Source organism: Microcaecilia unicolor, chromosome 5 (assembly GCF_901765095.1).
Source record: "Microcaecilia unicolor chromosome 5, aMicUni1.1, whole genome shotgun sequence".
NCBI lineage: Eukaryota > Metazoa > Chordata > Amphibia > Gymnophiona > Siphonopidae > Microcaecilia > Microcaecilia unicolor.
The window spans coordinates 292277433-292295780 of NC_044035.1; the positions used below are offsets into that span (position 1 = coordinate 292277433).

The following is an 18348-nucleotide window of genomic DNA, read 5'->3' on the forward strand; positions in this document are numbered from 1 at the left end:
ACTATACTTTACATGTGTATCTGCACCCATGCACATGCCCACTGGCAAAATACATGCCATCAAGGCACGGTGCATACATTTTCACTAGTCATCAGTATTCTATAAGAGACTACTTGAGCATAAATGACTAGAAAATTGCCATTTACACATGTTTCCACCTCCTAAAACTAGGTGCCTCCTAATGGAATTACTCCCATCTTGCCTGTTCCCAAACACTAATATATACTCAGCAACATACTGTCTGCTCTAAAAACTCAAATACTGTTCCACATATCGCCTTCTCTCAAAACTTGTGCAAGTCACTGTGCTGAACAATATCTTTTCAAACTAGAATCTTCAAGAACGATAAATTTTGGGATGAATATGTGTGGTTTGTACATACCCTGGGAGGATCAGCCTGAAGAGCTGTAATGTAGTTTTCCAGAGCGATACGGCGACGATCATTTAACATGGCTTCAACTCTGGCCATGTGGGTCTCCACCAACTGCTGGCGTTCATTTGCTGCCTCCTGTTCTAAGGATTCCACCTTCTCCTGAAAACGCTGTGTGGTTCAGGAAACAAAGCAAAAAGAATTTACATACAGTAAAAGAGATGACCATGCATCTTCCCAACTATGTCCTCAGAATGTGATAACACTCACAATATCCCATCCTGGTAGTTCAGAGGCACAACTCTGAGATGACAATGACAGTTTTGTGCTTTGTACTGTATAGCACATGAACTCAGAAACAAGGGGTAGGGGCCAGAGGCAAGGATTCTCCAATAGCTTGGCAACTATTAGCTTTCTCAACCTCTCTTCCACACACATTTACACACTCCTTCCAGACCTGCTACCAACAAGCACAACTTTCCCACCTGTTCAGTTATAGCTGCGGCAGAGTGATATTTCTTCACACCTTTTAATTTCTTAAAATATTTTTATTTTCCTTTACTGTTACATTTATTATTATTTCAAGATTTGTTTTTATTTTTCTAGCCTTTCTTTATTAATTTATTTTATTTTTTCCCACCTTTCCTTTGATTTCTAAGATTTTTTTTCTATGAATTATTCTCTTGGCATTTCCTCTATTTTTTCATCCTGTCATATTTCTTTTGCTTATGTTATAGGTCCCATTTCTTTTCTTTTTTATATTTTTATTTATCCTACCTATACTCTTCCAATCTCATCTCCCTCAGTTTCTCTTCCTCCTCCTGCTCTTTCACACACCCCTGCTCCTCACATCCCACTCACTTACCCTTCCCCATGTCTCCATATTTCCCTCATCTTTCACTTTTCTTTCACTTCCTCCTCCACCCCTTCTTTCCTCAACACCACTCTACCCCTCTTTTCTTCTCTCTCCACTTTTCCGCTTCCCACTCTTCTATCCTCCTCAACCTTCTCTCAGCTCTTCTTCCTCTCCTCGTATCTCTACATTCCCCTTTCCTTACCCACCCTCTCATCTTGCCTTTAAATCTCTTTTCCCTCCTTTATCTCCCCCTCCTTAAACTCTCTCCTCTTATCTACTTCCTTTCTCTCATCCGTCATATTTCCCTCCCTTTCCATCCTGACACATTCTTTTTCTTCTGCTCCAATACTTTTGGCACTCAATCATGAATGCACACTCTCTGCCTTTTCCCAGCATTCTCTCTTTCTCCCAGCTACTCTTTACCCCTTCCCAGGTCCAGCATCTTTCACTCCCCCCCACCCTTTCCTACTAGATCCAGCATCTCTCCTTTCTTCTTTAATGCACTCTCCAGGTCTTGCATCTCTCCTTCCCTTCAGCATCTCTCCCTCTCCCTCCAACCCCCCCCCCATCCATCCTCTCTCCCTCCCTCTTCATTACACCCCCAGAACCAGCATATTTCCCTCCTTCTCTTCTCCTCCCTCTCCCTCCTTCCCCACAGTCCACCATCTCTCTCTTCAAACCCGCCTTCCTGCTGGCACAGCAGCAGCAAATTTAAAAGCAGTAAAGATCGTAGTGAAGCCTTCGTGCTCCCATGCCACTGAAGGTCCTGTTGTTTCATCCCTCTGATGTGCACTTCCTGATGTTGTATGAGGCAGGATGACTGAGCCTTCAGCTGCATAAGAATGTGAAGGCTCTGCAATGATCATTATTGCTTTTAAATTTGCTGTTGCTGTGCCAGAAGGGGGTTTGAAAGGGAGAAATGCTGGGCCGTGGGAGAGGAGCGAACAGAAAACAGGGCAGCACCAGCAGATGAAAAATTTATATGGGCTAGGACCAGTCCGGAACTCTGGTACTATCAGACTTCATTCACAGCTACCTAGGAATTGTTAATAGACCCTTTCTCCCACTGCTCCTAGTATAGATACTCCTGCATGTATCATGGGCTTTAAATCCAGTCATGTGTACAATTTTCAAAGAAATACCGTGACACCACCCCTCCCCCTCCCCTCCCCTCCCCCCTCCAATCTCTACGGTCTGTGAATGCTGATACCACAACATCCACAGCTGATCCAGGTGTGGGACCAGGCATCCTCAGTACAACTACAGAGCTACCAGACTAACTCAAGCAATTTAAAAAATGTATTTTTTCTAGTGAATTTAGTGTTCAGGAAATGTGCCATGTTTCCAGAACTGGAATCAAAGGGCTCCATTTAGCTAAAGACAGCAAGCTTCCCCATGCAGCCCTGCTCTACAAAGAGAATAATTCATGCTCCAGGCTCAATCAGTCCTTGGTCTCTATGCTGATAACCAGTGGGAGACTTGGTGCTCATTCAACACTGTCTAATCATCTGATGGTCAGCAGCTTTTTTTACCTGGATAACAGCTTTCTTATCAGCCTTTGGAAGGTTCTTTGCTTGGTGTTCAGCCTCTTCCCATTCCCTCATGGCCTGCACAAAAAGAAACACATTAGGTTAACATTTTTGCCATCGATTTTAATGCCTTCTCAAACTCTGGGAACTCTTAATCTAATCTCTCTCCTTCTCCCATTGGTAGGCCTGAAGAAAGGGAGGCTAAGGAGGGTACAGTTCATACTAAAGAAATAAAGAATGTAATAATAGCTAGGATAATAAAAACAGTATTTATATAATTTGGCTGTAGGGAAAGATCTGGAAAAAAAACAGACACGTAACAAGAAGAAAATAGGGCCCCAGTGAACATGACATCCCAGAACCTCAGATGGACCTGCTCACTAGGTAACTTCTCTCAGACTATATAAGTTTGCAAATGATTTCAAAATGGCATTCATCTATTTCCACAAAATGGCCTTAGTGCGCTCTTGCAGGGGCCATTTTTGCCGCAGCCATAAAATGGTCAATTTTCCATTTTTTTGTATTAACGGCTATGCACTAATGTTGCCATTTGTGTGTAGCGATTAATACAAATTAGTGTATGAGCACTAACCACCAACCTTTTTGTAGGCAGTAAGGGTCCATGCGGTAATCATGGTAATGTAGCTGCGTTAACTGATTAGCATAGGAACACCTACTTGACATGCCCTCTCCCCCCACCCCATAGACTAGTGTGTGCTAAAATGGTACTTAGCGCAGGACATCTGAGCATCATTTTAAGCTATAATAGGCAGCTTACTAAAAGGAACCCATAGTGACCAGGGCCCTTCCTGGCTCGGATTCATTTTTCTAGGATTACTATAGATCTCAATCTTGAAATCTCCTTCTATTGTGAATATGTACAGTGGCACAGCTAGTGTGAAAGTGCCTTTATTACAGTATCTAGAAAACACTAGCATTATCTTTGCATGCCAGCTTTGATCTTACACAGCCAACTTAGATAAAGCTCCTCATCCACCCAAACTCCTTCATTCTTGAAGTATCTTTCTTGCAAAGCTAGAAATTTTTCCTTCTTGTGATCTTGTGATTTCAGGTTAGAAGAAATGCCTGCACTTTATAAACCTGCTTTCCTGTAAAGTAACACTATATAAATAATTTCAATCAGATCAGAGTGGCTACACTGAGAATCTTAAATATATATATTTTTTTGGTGCCTGTAAAAATACAGTGCTTTGTTCCCCAGGGCAGGTCAGACAGTTCATCAGTGTATTTGGGCCAGGGAGATGACAGGTATCTCTCCACTTTCTGCCCTTTACTTTTGGAATTCTTGCACCAGAATTGCCCAATAAATACTACAGTGGATAAAGAGACAGCACTTGTAGTTTCAGGCAACAATTCTTTAATTCTGCAGCTCACTGTGAGCCTGGAAACAATAATGCACCTTTTAAAATGCTTTCTCTCGTGCTAAAAAGACAAATGGTTGGATGTGTAGTGAATGCAATGACCTTGTCAGAAAGTGCAGAATAAGAACTGAGGCATACAGAACCAACAACCAACAGCAATGTCTCTCTACAGCTCAGAATGTATCAGCTGTGCAAAGTAAAATCGTCCCCCTTCTACGGAGAGAAGAACAGGAGCTGAGATCAATGCTTTTTCATTCATTTTACCCTTTCCGTCACAATGAACAAGTCCCATGAAAGCACTTGCCCATATCAACAGGTCTTCTGTTCTACCATTCCATATCAGGGAACCTTGGGACAAGGCCAGGTTAAAGGCTGGGACGCTGAATGTTAAGGCAGACCTTGCAGAAGAGGGCCAGGATGAAGGGAATTCAGAGCAGTGAAAGGTCAGTCCTCACAGGTGCAGAATATAGGGTCCCTGCTATGGAAGTAAATGCCTGATAACTTTCTTAGGGGCCCTTTTACTAAAGGGTGTTAGAATCTGGGCTCAGCATATTTTAGCATAGGACTTTCCTGCACGCTAAGCCCAGATTCAATGCAGCGGTATTTAGGGCATTTTTATTTTGCAGGTCCCATGCTAATTCTTCCATTAACGCGTGCAAAAAATTAACGCAGGAGCATTTACCATCTGCTATTTAGGAGGTGCTAAGTGCTTTCCTGTTAGCACAGCGTTAGCCAGTTAGCGCACACTAATATGAATGTGCTAGCTCGGTGGTTTCCAAACCTGGTTCTGGAGACACCCCAGCCAGTCAAGTTTTTGGGATATCCACTATGAATATTCATGAGAGATATTTACATGCACTGCCTCCACTGCATGCAAATCTTTCTCGTGAATATTTATTGTTGATATCCCAAAAACCTGACTGGCTGGGGTGCCTTCAGGATCTGGTCTGGGAACCACTGTGCTAGCTAGTTAATGCTTCCGCACACATTCTCCACCCATGATAAAATATATTTTTTAAAATAGTTAATGTGCACTTAGCCTCTTTTTCACACACAAAGCGCAAGTTATGGTTTAATACCCTTTAGTAAAAGGGCAGAACAAAGTGAAAACCAACACTTCCACAGCAAACAACAACAGAACAAAAGGGTAACATAGTAACATAGTAAATGACGGCAGATAAAGACCTGTACGGTCCATCCAGTCTGCCCAACAAGATAAAGTCATTTTACATGGTATGTGATACTTTATATATATACCCGAGTTTGATTTGTCCTTGCCTTGCTCAGGGCACAGATCATACAAGTCTGCCCAGTACTGTTCTTGTACTAAGTTCTGAAGCTAACATCGAAGCCCCTTAAATTTACACTCCAGCCCATCCCTTATCTATTCAGTCACGATCAGGGCGCAGACCGTAGAAGTCTGCTCAGCTCCCGTTTTGTTTCCAATTACCGGCGTCGCCACCCAATCTCCGCTAAGATTCCATGGAACCATTCCTTCTAAACAGGATTCCTCTGTGTTTATCCCACGCATGTTTGAATTCCATTACCGTTTTCATCTCTACCACCTCCCGCGGGAGGGCATTCCACATATCCACCACCCTCTCTGTGAAAAAATACTTCCTGACATTAGTCCTGAGGTCTGCCCTCCTTCAACTTCAATTCATGTCCTCTAGTTCTACCGCCTTCCCGTCTCCAGAAAAGGTTAGTTTGCGAATTAATACCTTTCAAATATTTGAATGCCTGTATCATATCACCCCTGTTTCTCCTTTCCTCCAAGGTATACATGCTCAGGTCAGCAGGTCTCTCCTTGTATGGTTTGCAACGCAAATTCCATACCATTTTCGTAGCTTTTCTTTGCACCGCTTCCAGCCTTTTTACATCTTTAGCAAGATATGGCCTCCAAAACTGAACACAATACTCCAAGTGGGGCCTCACCAACGACTTATAGAGGGGCATCAACACCTCCTTTCTTCTACTGGTTATGGCCCTCTCTACGCAGCCTAGCATCCTTCTGGCCACAGCCGTCACCTTGTTGCACTGTTTCTTCACCTTCAGATCCTCCGATACCAACACCCCAAGGTCTCTCTCCTGAGTTGAGCTTACTAATCTCTCCCCTCCTATCCGGTATCTCTTTTTTGGGTTTCCGCACCCCAAGTGCATCACTCTACACTTTTTGGCATTAAATTTTAATTCGTGCAACACTTAGGGATCTCTTGGATTCTAGCTGGTGTGGTAAATCAATAACATCAACAATTCTACCAGTGTATATTCCTATATTATATGTCCTTATGTATTTTTTTAATATTTTTAATATGCAGTGCTCAGAACTTGCTCGTGTGCCTTATCCCATATGTTATGAAATCGGCCCGCAGCATCCGACCATCATAGCACTGGTCCTGCCTACCTCCTAACTTCTAAGACCACTACACTGGTCCACAGGTTTAAACCCTTAATAATATGTAGGCAAAATCACTTATCTGTAGGTGGTCAACTGATGCCAACGATAGAACTAGAGCTGTTGCTGCTGGACCTTCACCCTTGTGTGGTAGTGAAGTTAAAAATAAAGGGAATAACAATGGAACTTTATTTTTAACTTCACTTTATTTATTTGTTACATTTGTATCCCACATTTTCCCACATATTGTAGGCTCAATGTGGCTTACATAGCACCGGAGAAAAGTTTGCCGGCTCCGTTGAGAACAAATACAAAGTGATGTTATGGTAGGATAAAGTTCATGTGGCACAGCCACAATTAGGGGATCGTACAACGGAAGAGTTGAGTTATGTCCATTACGTACTTTAGTTTTGTGTGTTGCAGAGATCAGGCATTTAGGTTGGATCGGCAGGGTATGCCTTTTTGAATAGGTTAGTTCTTAGTGATTTCAGGAAGTTTAGGTGGTCGTGCGTCATTTTCAAGAATTTTGGTAATGCATTCCACAGTTGTGTGCTTATGTAGGAAAAGCTAGATGCGTAAGTTGATTTGTATTTGAGTCCTTTGCAGCTTGGGTTGTGCAGATTTAGATATGTTCGTGTTGATTCTGATATGTTTCTAGTTGGTAAGTTGATCAAGTCTGTCATGTATCCAGAGGCTTCACTTAGATAAATTTGTGAACCAGGGTGCAGATTTTGAAGGCAATGCGTTCTTTGATTGGGAGCCAGTGTAGTTTTATCAAAATCAGTACTTCTGAAATCCAGTACTTTGAGCTTTGTGCATCTGCACTCTGCCTTCGCCCTTATATCAAACCATACGGTGTGATGATCACTATTACATAGGTGGGCACCTACCCGGATATCGGAAACACTACCTCCATTAGTGAGCACTAGATCCAGCATCGACCCTTCCCTCGTGGGTTCCGTCACCATTTGTCTGAGCAAGGTACTTTGACAGGCATCCACAATCTCCCTACTTCTTTCCGATTCCGCAGACAAAATGTTCCAATCCACGTCAGACAAATTGAAATCTCCCAACAGTAGCACCTCCCCTTTCATACCAATCTTTTGAATATCTTCTATCACATCCTTGTCTAACTTCTCCGTTTGCGCAGGAGGTCTGTAGATAACTCCCGTGTGGATACAGGTTCCGTGTTCTCTTTCCAGGACAATCCATAAAGCTTCTTCTTTTCCCCAGGTTCCCCACATTTCAGCCACTCTGATATTCTCTCTCACATACAGAGCCACTCCTCCACCTCTTCGGCCCTCTCTATCCTTCCTAAAAAGATTATAGCCCGGTACGGTCACATCCCATTCATGAGAATCGTTGAACCAAGTCTCCGTAATAGCAACAATATCCAAGTTTATTCTGGGGGTGACTTTCTGAAATCCCCTGTTTCCTTTTGTCACCCCCACCCTCTAGTTTAAATGTCTAGAAACATACTGTCTGAATTTCTCCCCAAGGATCCTTTTTCCCATCACAGAAAGATGTAGCCCATCATTACAGTACAGCCTGTAATTTTTCCACGTATTACCCCATTCTCCTATGTATCTAAATCCTTCTTCTTTACACTAACTCTCAAGCCACTTATTGCATTCCTCTGTTTTGCGTAGTCTTTCCTCTCCCCTCCCCAACGTAGGAATTACTTCAGAAAAAGCTACAGTCAGAACCACAGATTTCAGTCCCTCCCCAAGCTTCTGGAACGCTCTCTGTGCTGTAAACTTGCTATTGTTGGCCAGGTCATTTGTCCCAGGTGAATTACAACATCAGCGTTAGAAGCCTCGCTCTCTTCTCAGATCACTTTCAGTATTTGGTCTGTACATCTTGTAGCTGAAGATCCTGGAAGACATTTCACTATGTTGGAGCCCCTGAACTGTGCTCCTAAGTTAAAGCCTCTGATAATGGAGCCTCCGAGCAGTAATAATTTTCTGCTTTTCACAATTCTGTCATTAGTTGGGGGATGTTTCTGGGGTTGTGCTATTTTCATTTACTCTGGTTCTACCACAGTACTTCTTTTTTTGCTATCATAATGATGCAACGCTGCAAAAGAATTTGACGGGGCAAAGCTTGGAAGGGCAAGTGTTTCTGTGTCACAGATCTTAGTCTACCAGAGCCTACTGTGACCCATCTATTCCTCTGATGTTTCATTCTCTAAGGCAGTGGTGGTGGTAAATTAGCTGGGAAATGAGTAATCCTGGATGCTTCTTTAATTGTAGTTAATTCCTTCTTGAGTTTGTTGATCTCTTCTTTCAAGGCTGATATTTGGAAACAGATAGGACAAGCTCTAAGGTTCCATATAGTTTGCCTTAGGACTAAAGCAGAACATATATTGCACTGAATGAAGGTCATAATGATGTGATTCACAAGTGTGAAAAGGTGGACTATGAGAGGGAATAACAAAAATTAGGATTGACCAATTAAGTGTAATGAAGATACTTGCCCCTTGATTGCCCTATATAAAGGGAGTTTACCTAGGGGTGGGTGAGTGGGTGGGAAAATATTTGGCACAGGTTAAAACACAGTTCCAATGAAAACACCTTTAAGACAATTCCAGCATAAAAAGATTAAATCACTAGCACAGATATTCAAAACACAATTCTCTAAAACTCCTTTAAGACAATACCAGCATAAAAATATAAAATCACAGTGCAATATAGGCAATAGGATAGAGACAGATAAGGAACTTATAGAGGTCAGACCCTCTGCAAGTGAAAGGACAGGTTTTTTTTTGTTTGTTTGTTTTTTGTGTTAATAGGATAGAATAAAAAGGGTGGAAGGAATCAATCACCAGGATGACCCAATACAGTAAAAAGTTCCTTTTACTGGTAGCTATATGTTTAAATGGTGCTGAGAAGAGCTAGATACAAAGACACAGTCCCAGAAGAAAACTAGACTCAACACAAGCCATGTTTCGGCTTCCCAGACTTCTTCAGGAGTCCTCTGCAGATGCAGAATATGAATAAAATCCGGTGCTACAAACCAATGTGCCAATAATACAGTTAGAGGCAACAATGAAGATAGCACACTCAGAGTCAACGTATGTGTTGGAAAAACCACTGGCAAATACAAGTGGAGGTGTGGCCTACTGGTTAGGGTGGTGGACTTTGGTCCTGAGGAACTGAGTTCAATTCCCACTTCAGGCACAGGCAGCTCCTTGTGACTCCAGGCAAGTCACTTAACCCTCCATTGCCCCAGGTACAAATAAGTGCCTGTATACAATATGTAAGCCACATTGAGCCTGCCATGAGTGGGAAAGCATGGGGTACAAATGTAACAAAAAGAAAAGCAGTTTTTAAGATTGCTTAGTGTGTTGAGTCTAGTTTTCTTCTTGGACTGTGTCTTTGTATCTAGCTGTTCTCAGGACTGTTTAATGTACAGCTACCAATAAAAGGAACTATTTTATTGCATTGGGTCATCCTGATGATTGATTACTTCTGCCCTTTTGTTCTGCTTTAATAAAAGGGCCCCTTAATTGGGCTCTTAACACTTGCTAATCAAAGTCACAATAAAGAAAATGTAGTAAAATAACTAAAATGAGAATGATCTGGTTTCATTCAGAATACGAAGCAGCCTGCAGTGCCCCTGCTACACCCTGTGGAACCAAAGCACCCAATGTGGACAGTTTGAGCATTTCTCTTTAAATATGGAACACATGTGCAGAGGAATTCTGTAAATAGTGCTTAAAACTGTGCATGTAAATTTGGGCATGTGCCCAATTTGTGCATGAAATTTAATAAAATAACGAGCCCATTAGGGTCAATAATTGGGTGCTAACAATTAATTATTGGTGCTAATTGGCAACAATCTGGATTTACGCACGCATTTTGTTAAGCTGTGCGTATAAATCTTTTAGAGTACAAATAAGGGGGGCGTGGTCATGGGGGCCATTCACTTAAGATATGCACACTATTATAGAATTTGGGGGATCTAGGGTTCAGTTGGTGTAAATCCTCATGCCTAAAAGTTAGGCATGGATCTTGGCACTACACGCTAGCCTATAAACAGCACACAACCTGAAGCGCTCAGCATGCATTTTTTTTTCACGTCCAAATTTGGGTGTTATTTACTGAATTTAGGCCAAATGTATTTCATGTAGGATTGGGGGGGGGGGGGGGGGGGGAGATCCTGAAATGCATTTGCCAGCCTTGTTAATCGTAAGAGACTGTAGAGAGATCCAATAAGTGACTGAGTGCTCACCTGAGACATCCTTTCCCTGTGTTTGCCCTCCAGCCGCTCCTTGGCTTTTTGGAAACGAGTGTGCTCATTCTCGTCACTAGGGGTCTCCATGTACTTGTCCACAGCATCAGGGGTGCTAGCAGCTGTGGTGGGCACTGCCAGTCCACCAGGAAAGGATTTTAAAAGGGTGACAAGAAGACAATTTGTGTTAGTTACTTAAAAATAATATATAAAAAAGAAAAACCTGTTTCTGTTCAGTGGAAAACCTCTCGGGGGGGGGGGGGGGGGGGGGGGGCAATTTGAACTATCAGCCATGCCTGCAGGTCGATGGTACTAGGTAAACACATTTTCCCTTCACAAATGCAACCCAGCAGGGGAAAACAGGTAGTTTGCCTCTTGTTTGTAAGCAGGTAAAATGTACAAACAAGGATTTCAAAATGATGTCATTTGCAATGTTATTACATACATAACATGCTTCACTTGAAATGGGCACCATTTTGAACATCTTTGTAGGCACCTTGTTATTACCCTCCCCCCCGGGTCAATATTAAACTTGTTTTACAGGAGTAAACATCTTTATATGCAGACAATGCTTTATAAAATTACATCTGTACTACTACTACAAATCATTTTTATAGCGCTACCAGTTGTACGCAGCGTAAGGTAAATAGTCTTGTGGTTACACAGGAAAAATAGAGGGGGTGGGAAATTTTCAAATAATTCTACTTGTTAAAATCCCTTCTGACAACTGTTAAGAGTACAGATACTTTGATCCTTGTCAAAAAGTTGCAGGGAAGGGGTGGGGTGGGGAGAATATATATAGGGTTTCATTTGAAAGCCCCATGTAAACTTTTTGGTAGGTTCATCTGCAGCAAGTGCAACTTCCTGTGTTTTCAAACCCTTTGTGGGCAGTCCTGTGGATGCAACAGAAAAATGTGTTTGTAATCCCCACATTCATTTAAAAACGGTCATCCTTATGCATTATTTTTAAAATACATAGATTTTTTAAAAATAAAATGCAGATTTTTATATCAGTTGTTATATTGACATTTAACAAAATATTGTGAGACAGAATAAAAATGTTCAGTACATACATACTAAATTCCCATAACAATGCCCATATACTACAAAAACATTTAAAAAAGAAAAGAGTCTAAGCAAATCAAGTGCAGTTGCCAAGTTAATCCACTTGAATGTGCAGAAATAAGGGTGAACAAAACAGTACAAGGTGATATTTTTATTGGCCTTTATACATTTTATTTATGTTATTTATAACTCAACTAAGGAACAAAAAGAACACACATAATAAAATACATAAAACACAAATTTTGCTTGGTTCAATAAAATTTAATCACCTTGGTTTTTTTTTTCTTTTTCAGTTTTTTTAAATCTGTTTTTTCTTTGTGTGATGACCTTGATTTTTGCAAAGTGGGCCAAGAAACTTTTATACAGTGAGACTAGAGCACAGTTGCTGTCCTTAAAATTTAGCCCAGTGGTGAAAATGATGAACTCCTGTGGCTTGCTATGAAAACTTCAAAACATGCACAAAAAGATGCAGACTTTAAAGGCCAAAGCACAGAACCCCAAACTCTCAATCCAACTGAAAGAACCTGGGAGCAAATTACAAAAACATGCTTCCTAAACATTCTGGTTACTTCCTATCAGGACAAAGAGGTGCTTTGATCCCTAGGGCAGCTCAGACAGTTCATCAGTGTATTCGGGCCAGGAGGATGACAGATATTTCTCCACTTTCTGCTCTTTACTTTTGGAATTCTTGCACCAAAATTGACCAATAAATACTAGTGGATAAAGAGACAGCATTCATAGTTTCAGGCAACAGTTCTTTAATTCTGCAGCTGACTGTGAGCCTGAGGACAAGCAAAGTGATAAAAAAGAGAGAAAGATAAAAGCAGCTATTCTGAAAAGAAGAGAATGTCACTGCACTGTTTTATTGGAAAGCAGGTTTTGGGGGGCTCAGCTCCCGAGGTAAGGGAGCTATGCACCTGGGAGCAATTTGTGAAGTCCACTGCAGTGCCCCCTAGGGTGCCCGGTTGGTGTCCTGGCATATGAAGGGGACCAGTGCACTACGAATGCTGGCTCCTCCCATGACCAAAGGGCTTGCATTTGGTCGTTTCTGAGATGGGCATCCTCGGTTTCCATTATTGCCGAAAACTGGGGACGACCATCTCTAAGGACGACCATCTCCAAGGTTGACCTAAATACTGAGATTTGGGTGTCCCCGATTGTATTATCAAAACGAAAGATGGACGTCCATCTTGTTTCGATAATACGGGTTTCCCCGCCCCTTCGCCGGGACGTCCTGCGAGGACGTACTCAGGAAATCTTGGGAGCCCCGTTCGATTATGCCCCTCCAAGTCTTTTTTGAGATGCGGTGACCAGAACTGAACACAGCTGAAGCCTTTGTCCAATGCTGGTCTCCGGCCACTGCATTGCCTACCCTGCTCTCTCTTCCCCTCACATCCAACACGCTCATTTTAATGAAACTAAGCATGCACCAAACCAGCCAAACCAGGGGCCCAGAGTCAATTTGGGCCATGGCCCCCTGTATAGCTACACCATTGCTGTAAATTATGTGTGTCCTTGCCACTTTTAGGTGACTGCACTTCAGGGGCAGGGGTGGACTGGGAGGTGGGCCAAACATGTCCTCTCAGTGCCCCCTCTTCCTGCTTTGCTGGAGGTTGATGCTCAAGCCCTGCCAGCAAAAGTTTCTCCACCAGAGCCCTGCTCAAGCTGTCTGAAAAGCGGGGAAGCAGGCAGGCTGCTCCAGCCTCCAACACCAGCACTTTCATACATGCTCAGTTCAAATATATGAACTAAGCATGGGCAGAAGTGCTGTTATCGGTGGCTAGAGCACCCTGTTGACTTCCAGCTACTCAAGCAGCATGGGCAGGGCTACAATGGTGAAACTGTTTGGCTGGTGGGGCTTGAGCACCCCTGCCAGCCATGTATTAGCTGTCACAATTTTGAAAGGGGCCTGAACCCAAAGTACAGAGGGGCAGGCCCTCACTGACTACGCCACTGCCACACTTATGCCAGCTGTTTGGCTGGTGAACTGTGGGCACACAAATGTAAGGGGTACCAATACCGGGTTACACATGTATTCTATAATCTGGCACCCAGATACTGTTATAGGACAGGCTCTCACAATAGGTCATTGGGGGGCCTAGATGGAGGTACCCACTTACAAAATTTCCTCCATAATGCTCTTCAAAGGGATGCCTTGGTTATTTGGAACAGTCCCACTTCCACCTTTGCTTTGTGTTTTCTATCTACTTTACTGCCATTATGTATCCTGGCCAACCATCCATGGTTTCTCTCCCAAGTCTTCTTCAGTGAACATGGAACAGAAATAATTGTTTTGCGTTTTTGCTTTGTATTTTTCAACCTTTACACTTTATTCCCTATCACCTTTCAATCTTCTGATTTCACTTCTGGCCTTCTTCCTTTCTTTGAAAAAAAACTGAAAAAATCTTGACATGTCACTTCAGCAAACATTTCTTCCATTTGTACTTTTGCAATCCTCATTTCTTTCCTTGTCTCTTTCGGCTATACTAGATATAGCATGAGCACTGACATTAGCAATGATCACTGGGTGCTCAACGTCAGGAAGAGGCTAAAAACCTTTCTCTTCCCAAAGCAGGGGCGTATCTGCGTGGGGCCTCAGGGGCCTGGGCCCCCGCAGATTTTGCCCTGGACCCCCCTACCACCATCAACCCTCCCCCGCTGCCGTTCTTACTTTTGCTGGCGGGGGACCCCAACCCCCGCCAGCCGAGGTCTGCTTCCACCTGCCGCTGCCGTAAAAACTTCTTCTTCAGCCGGCGGGGGACCCCAAACCCCCGCCAGCCGCCCCGCGGTGTTTAAAATTCATCTTCGGCCTCCGTGGCTGTGCTGCTGTGATAGGCGCTGTTGAAATCCACTTCGGAGTCTGACGTCGCAGCACGTACAACGTACAACGACGTCAGACTCCGAAGTGGATTTCAACAGCGCCTATCACAGCAGCACGGCCACGGAGGCCGAAGATGAATTTTAAACACCGCGGGGCGGCTGGCGGGGGTTTGGGGTCCCCCGCCGGCTGAAGAAGAAGTTTTTACGGCAGCGGCAGGTGGAAGCAGACCTCGGCTGGCGGGGGTTGGGGTCCCCCGCCAGCAAAAGTAAGAACGGCAGCGGGGGAGGGTTGGCGGCGGGAGGGGGGTGGAGAGAGTCATTGGTGGCGGTGGGGGCTCGGCGGCGGGGGGGGGGGGGCTAAAATGTGCCCCCTCCCTCTGGCTCTGGCCCCCCCTACCGCCGGAGTCCAGATACGCCCCATTGCTTTATAACAACCCATCATGACTTCTACCGCCTAGTATCATCCATTATCCTTTCCTTATGTTTTTAGTCTCATGCATTAATCCAATGGTCTCTAATGTTCCTCATACCTCACACTAACATTGTTTGCTTTTGTTTCACCTAGAATGTAAACTGCACTGAACCCTGGAAAGGGGATATTAGCGGTATACAAGAATTCAATTGAACTTGAATAGAATAAGGGATTCAGGAATTAGCGTTGCCCAGATAGTAGCACAAAGGGATTCAGAAATGAGAAGTGGGCAGGCAGCAGTACCAAAAGCACTGAAGAATGAGCACTAGGTGGGCATTAATGGTTTTAGGAATGAAAACTGAGCAGGCAGAGGTACCAAGGCACTGAGGAATGAGCACTGGTCAGGCATAAGTACCAAGGGATTCAGGAATGAGCACTGGGTAGAATGGATTCAGGAATGAACACTGGCTGGGAAGCAGCACCAAGAAATTCAGGAATGGACACAGGTTGGGAAGCAACAGAAACAGACGGAACAGCAGCAGCTAAACCTCAAAAGAAAATGATAAAGTGTGTAATTGAATCTACTGAGGTCCTGATCACACATGGAATGGTTGAATACCATGCCAGACCTTGGTCTGGTGCCGACACCGAAAGCGCCTTACCCTTTCTACTTCTCACTGCTTTCTGGACAATATAATGATAATAAAGTAAACCAGCCTCTCACCAAATGATTCATGGCAAGTCAAGTTAAAGAGGGAAAGAATCAAAACCATTTGAGTTGGCAGATTATATTCTGCTTGCATGCCAAACCTGCAAATTTTAATCGCTTGAGCTTGGTCTGACCTTGAAAGCTACCCAGCTACAACTGTTAGTTATGCTGCAGTCTTGTTTTGTATGTTTTTTAAAAAACTGCTTAGAAACCAAGTTTGCTGGGTATAGTGTAGTATTGTAAGTGGTAAATTAAACTAAATCAAACCACAAATGATTAAAGAGACCCATTAGATCCAGAAGTAACGAAAAAAAAAGAGGTAATTTCTCATCCACTTCCCATGCACTGAAGTGCAACTTCATTTAACTGGTCACCAATTAACTTCTATGTAGCAGCAGCCCAAGGATTGGGAACAAGTCATGGTCTTCCTTCTCATTCTCTTACCAAAGGAAGGATCTGCTAGCTCACATTTTACTGCAGACATAAGGAGCAAGGTAAAGGAGCAGGGCATGATTATGGGGTCAATTTTCAAACAGATTGGGTGTCTTCCTTTCGGAGTTAGGTAAATAAATTGGCCTCTCTGAAAAATGATTTGAGCTGAGTTTCTAAATTTAGAAACTTAACATGTGGACAGGTATGGAGGAGTAGCCCAGTGGTTATAGCAGCAGCAGGCTGGAACTCAGAAGGCCCAGGTTCAAATCCCACAGCACGTCCTTCTGGCCTTGGGCAAGTCACCTAACCCTCCTTTGTCTTGGGATGGCCTGCCATGGAAACCATAGCACTTGTGGAAGTTCCAATAAGCTTTTCACAGCTTGGTGCTTGTATGTAGGGAGAGCTACCATACCAAAATGTGGACAGCTCCAGAGATTGATTTAGGACAGGAAAAGAAAGTCAGCTGCTTCACACTGATTTTCAGCACCTAGGTCCCTAAATGTAAGACAAATATAGAGGAGTGGCCGAGTGGTTAGGGTGGTGGACTTTGGTCCTGAGGAACTGAGTTCAATTCCCACTTCAGGCACAGGCAGTTCCTTGTGACTCTGGGCAAGTCACTTAACCCTCCATTGCCCAATGTAAGCTGCATTGAGCCTACCATGAGTGGGAAAGCACAGGGTACAAATGTAACAAAAAAAAAAAACATTGGGAATCCATGCTAAGCTAAAAATATTCCTAAATTTAGCATTCGTGCAATTGAGGCAACTAACATAAGAACTGAGCATTCTTTGAAAACTCACCCATATGGACAGACTGGCAACTGTTTTCAAGAACATTTTCCATTATCAGATGCTTAAAATATGCCTTTGAACAAAGGTTCAACAACGCATGTAATTTTACCTCCAAAGTTTGGAAATGCTTCCATGGGTGATGTAAAGTCAAGAACAGCAACAAGACACATAATTTTAGATCTTTGATCAGTTGTGTGCTTTTTTTGTCTGAGTAAAAGAGATACTAGGTGCAAATCTCCGAGTACTTTTTTCTTGGACAATAATTAAAGCAAAACTAGTCACATCATGAAATCTCTATTGGTAAAAATAACCCCCTGCCTTTGCACTGTAATATATCTTACAGTCGGCCAGTCTGTGATCAGGCATCTAAAGGATAGAGAACCATTTATAATCTCCTTGAACAGGAATATTTGTCTTTTTAAATTTGTAACTGAGTTTTATCTACTGTTTGGGATTCTGTTGGGTAATTGTGACCTGGATTTGCCACAGTCAGAGACAAGATGCTGGGTTCAAAGGGCTTTGGATTTAACCTTGTACTCTTGTCTTATGCTTTTATTATTTTATAGGGATTGTACCTTACTGTATTTTACTGTACAGTTGTTATTATTATATAACTTGCAGTTTTTGTACATCACTTCAAACCTATGTGACAGACAGCAAATCAAATTTAATAAAAAAATAAAATAAAATGTGATTCTCACTGCTCCAAATCCAGATTGATCACTTCCGGGATTACTGAGGCCTAGAAAACTAGAGAAATGGTACAGACTTTTGCAGGGCACAGTGCTAACTTTCCTCAGTCTCCTGTCTGTACTGTCCCTCCTGCACTACATGTATCCTTTGTTTCAGCCAACCCTCATTCCACATGCATGGAGAAATCAGTTTCTGTAAGAAGCAGTGCTTAGGGAGGAGTCAAGGGTGAAAATTTTAGAGGAATTTCATCATCTCACTAGGGCTACTACTACTACTTACTACTACTTAACATTTCTAGAGTGCTACCAGGGTTACGCAGCGCTGTACAATTTAACAAAGAGAGACAGTCCCTGCTCAAAGAGCTTACAATCTAGGGCTGTAGCAAATATTCAAATTCAATTTGGTTCAGCCCGAATAGTTCCCCAAATACATTATTTGGGGAACTATTCGGGCTGAATAGTGATTTAAATTCAAATATGAATAATCCGTGGCTCTACTGTGCTAAATCCTACTGAAATAAACATCTGATCTTTGATTTCACTTTGCTTCTTTTATTATTTATCGTAAAGCTTAGTGCCCATTTTTCATATTCAGTATATGTCTTCGGCCGAATAATATTTTTCATTATTTGTATTCGGCTGAATGGTAAAATGTGCTATTC

At 42.8% G+C, this 18348-nt stretch overlaps 1 protein-coding gene across 2 annotated transcripts in view; it reads right to left on the reverse strand.

Moving 5' to 3' along the window:
• APP (amyloid beta precursor protein) overlaps positions 1 to 18348 on the reverse strand; it is a 317332-nt gene that overhangs the window by 49174 nt on the left and 249810 nt on the right. For both annotated transcript variants that reach the window (XM_030204274.1, XM_030204273.1), the window contains exons 8-10: positions 10766 to 10899; positions 2759 to 2833; positions 383 to 541 (exon numbers count right to left, since the gene is read on the reverse strand). In XM_030204274.1, the coding sequence (XP_030060134.1) occupies positions 383 to 541; positions 2759 to 2833; positions 10766 to 10899 (368 nt within the window). The remainder of the gene's footprint in view (positions 1 to 382; positions 542 to 2758; positions 2834 to 10765; positions 10900 to 18348) is intronic.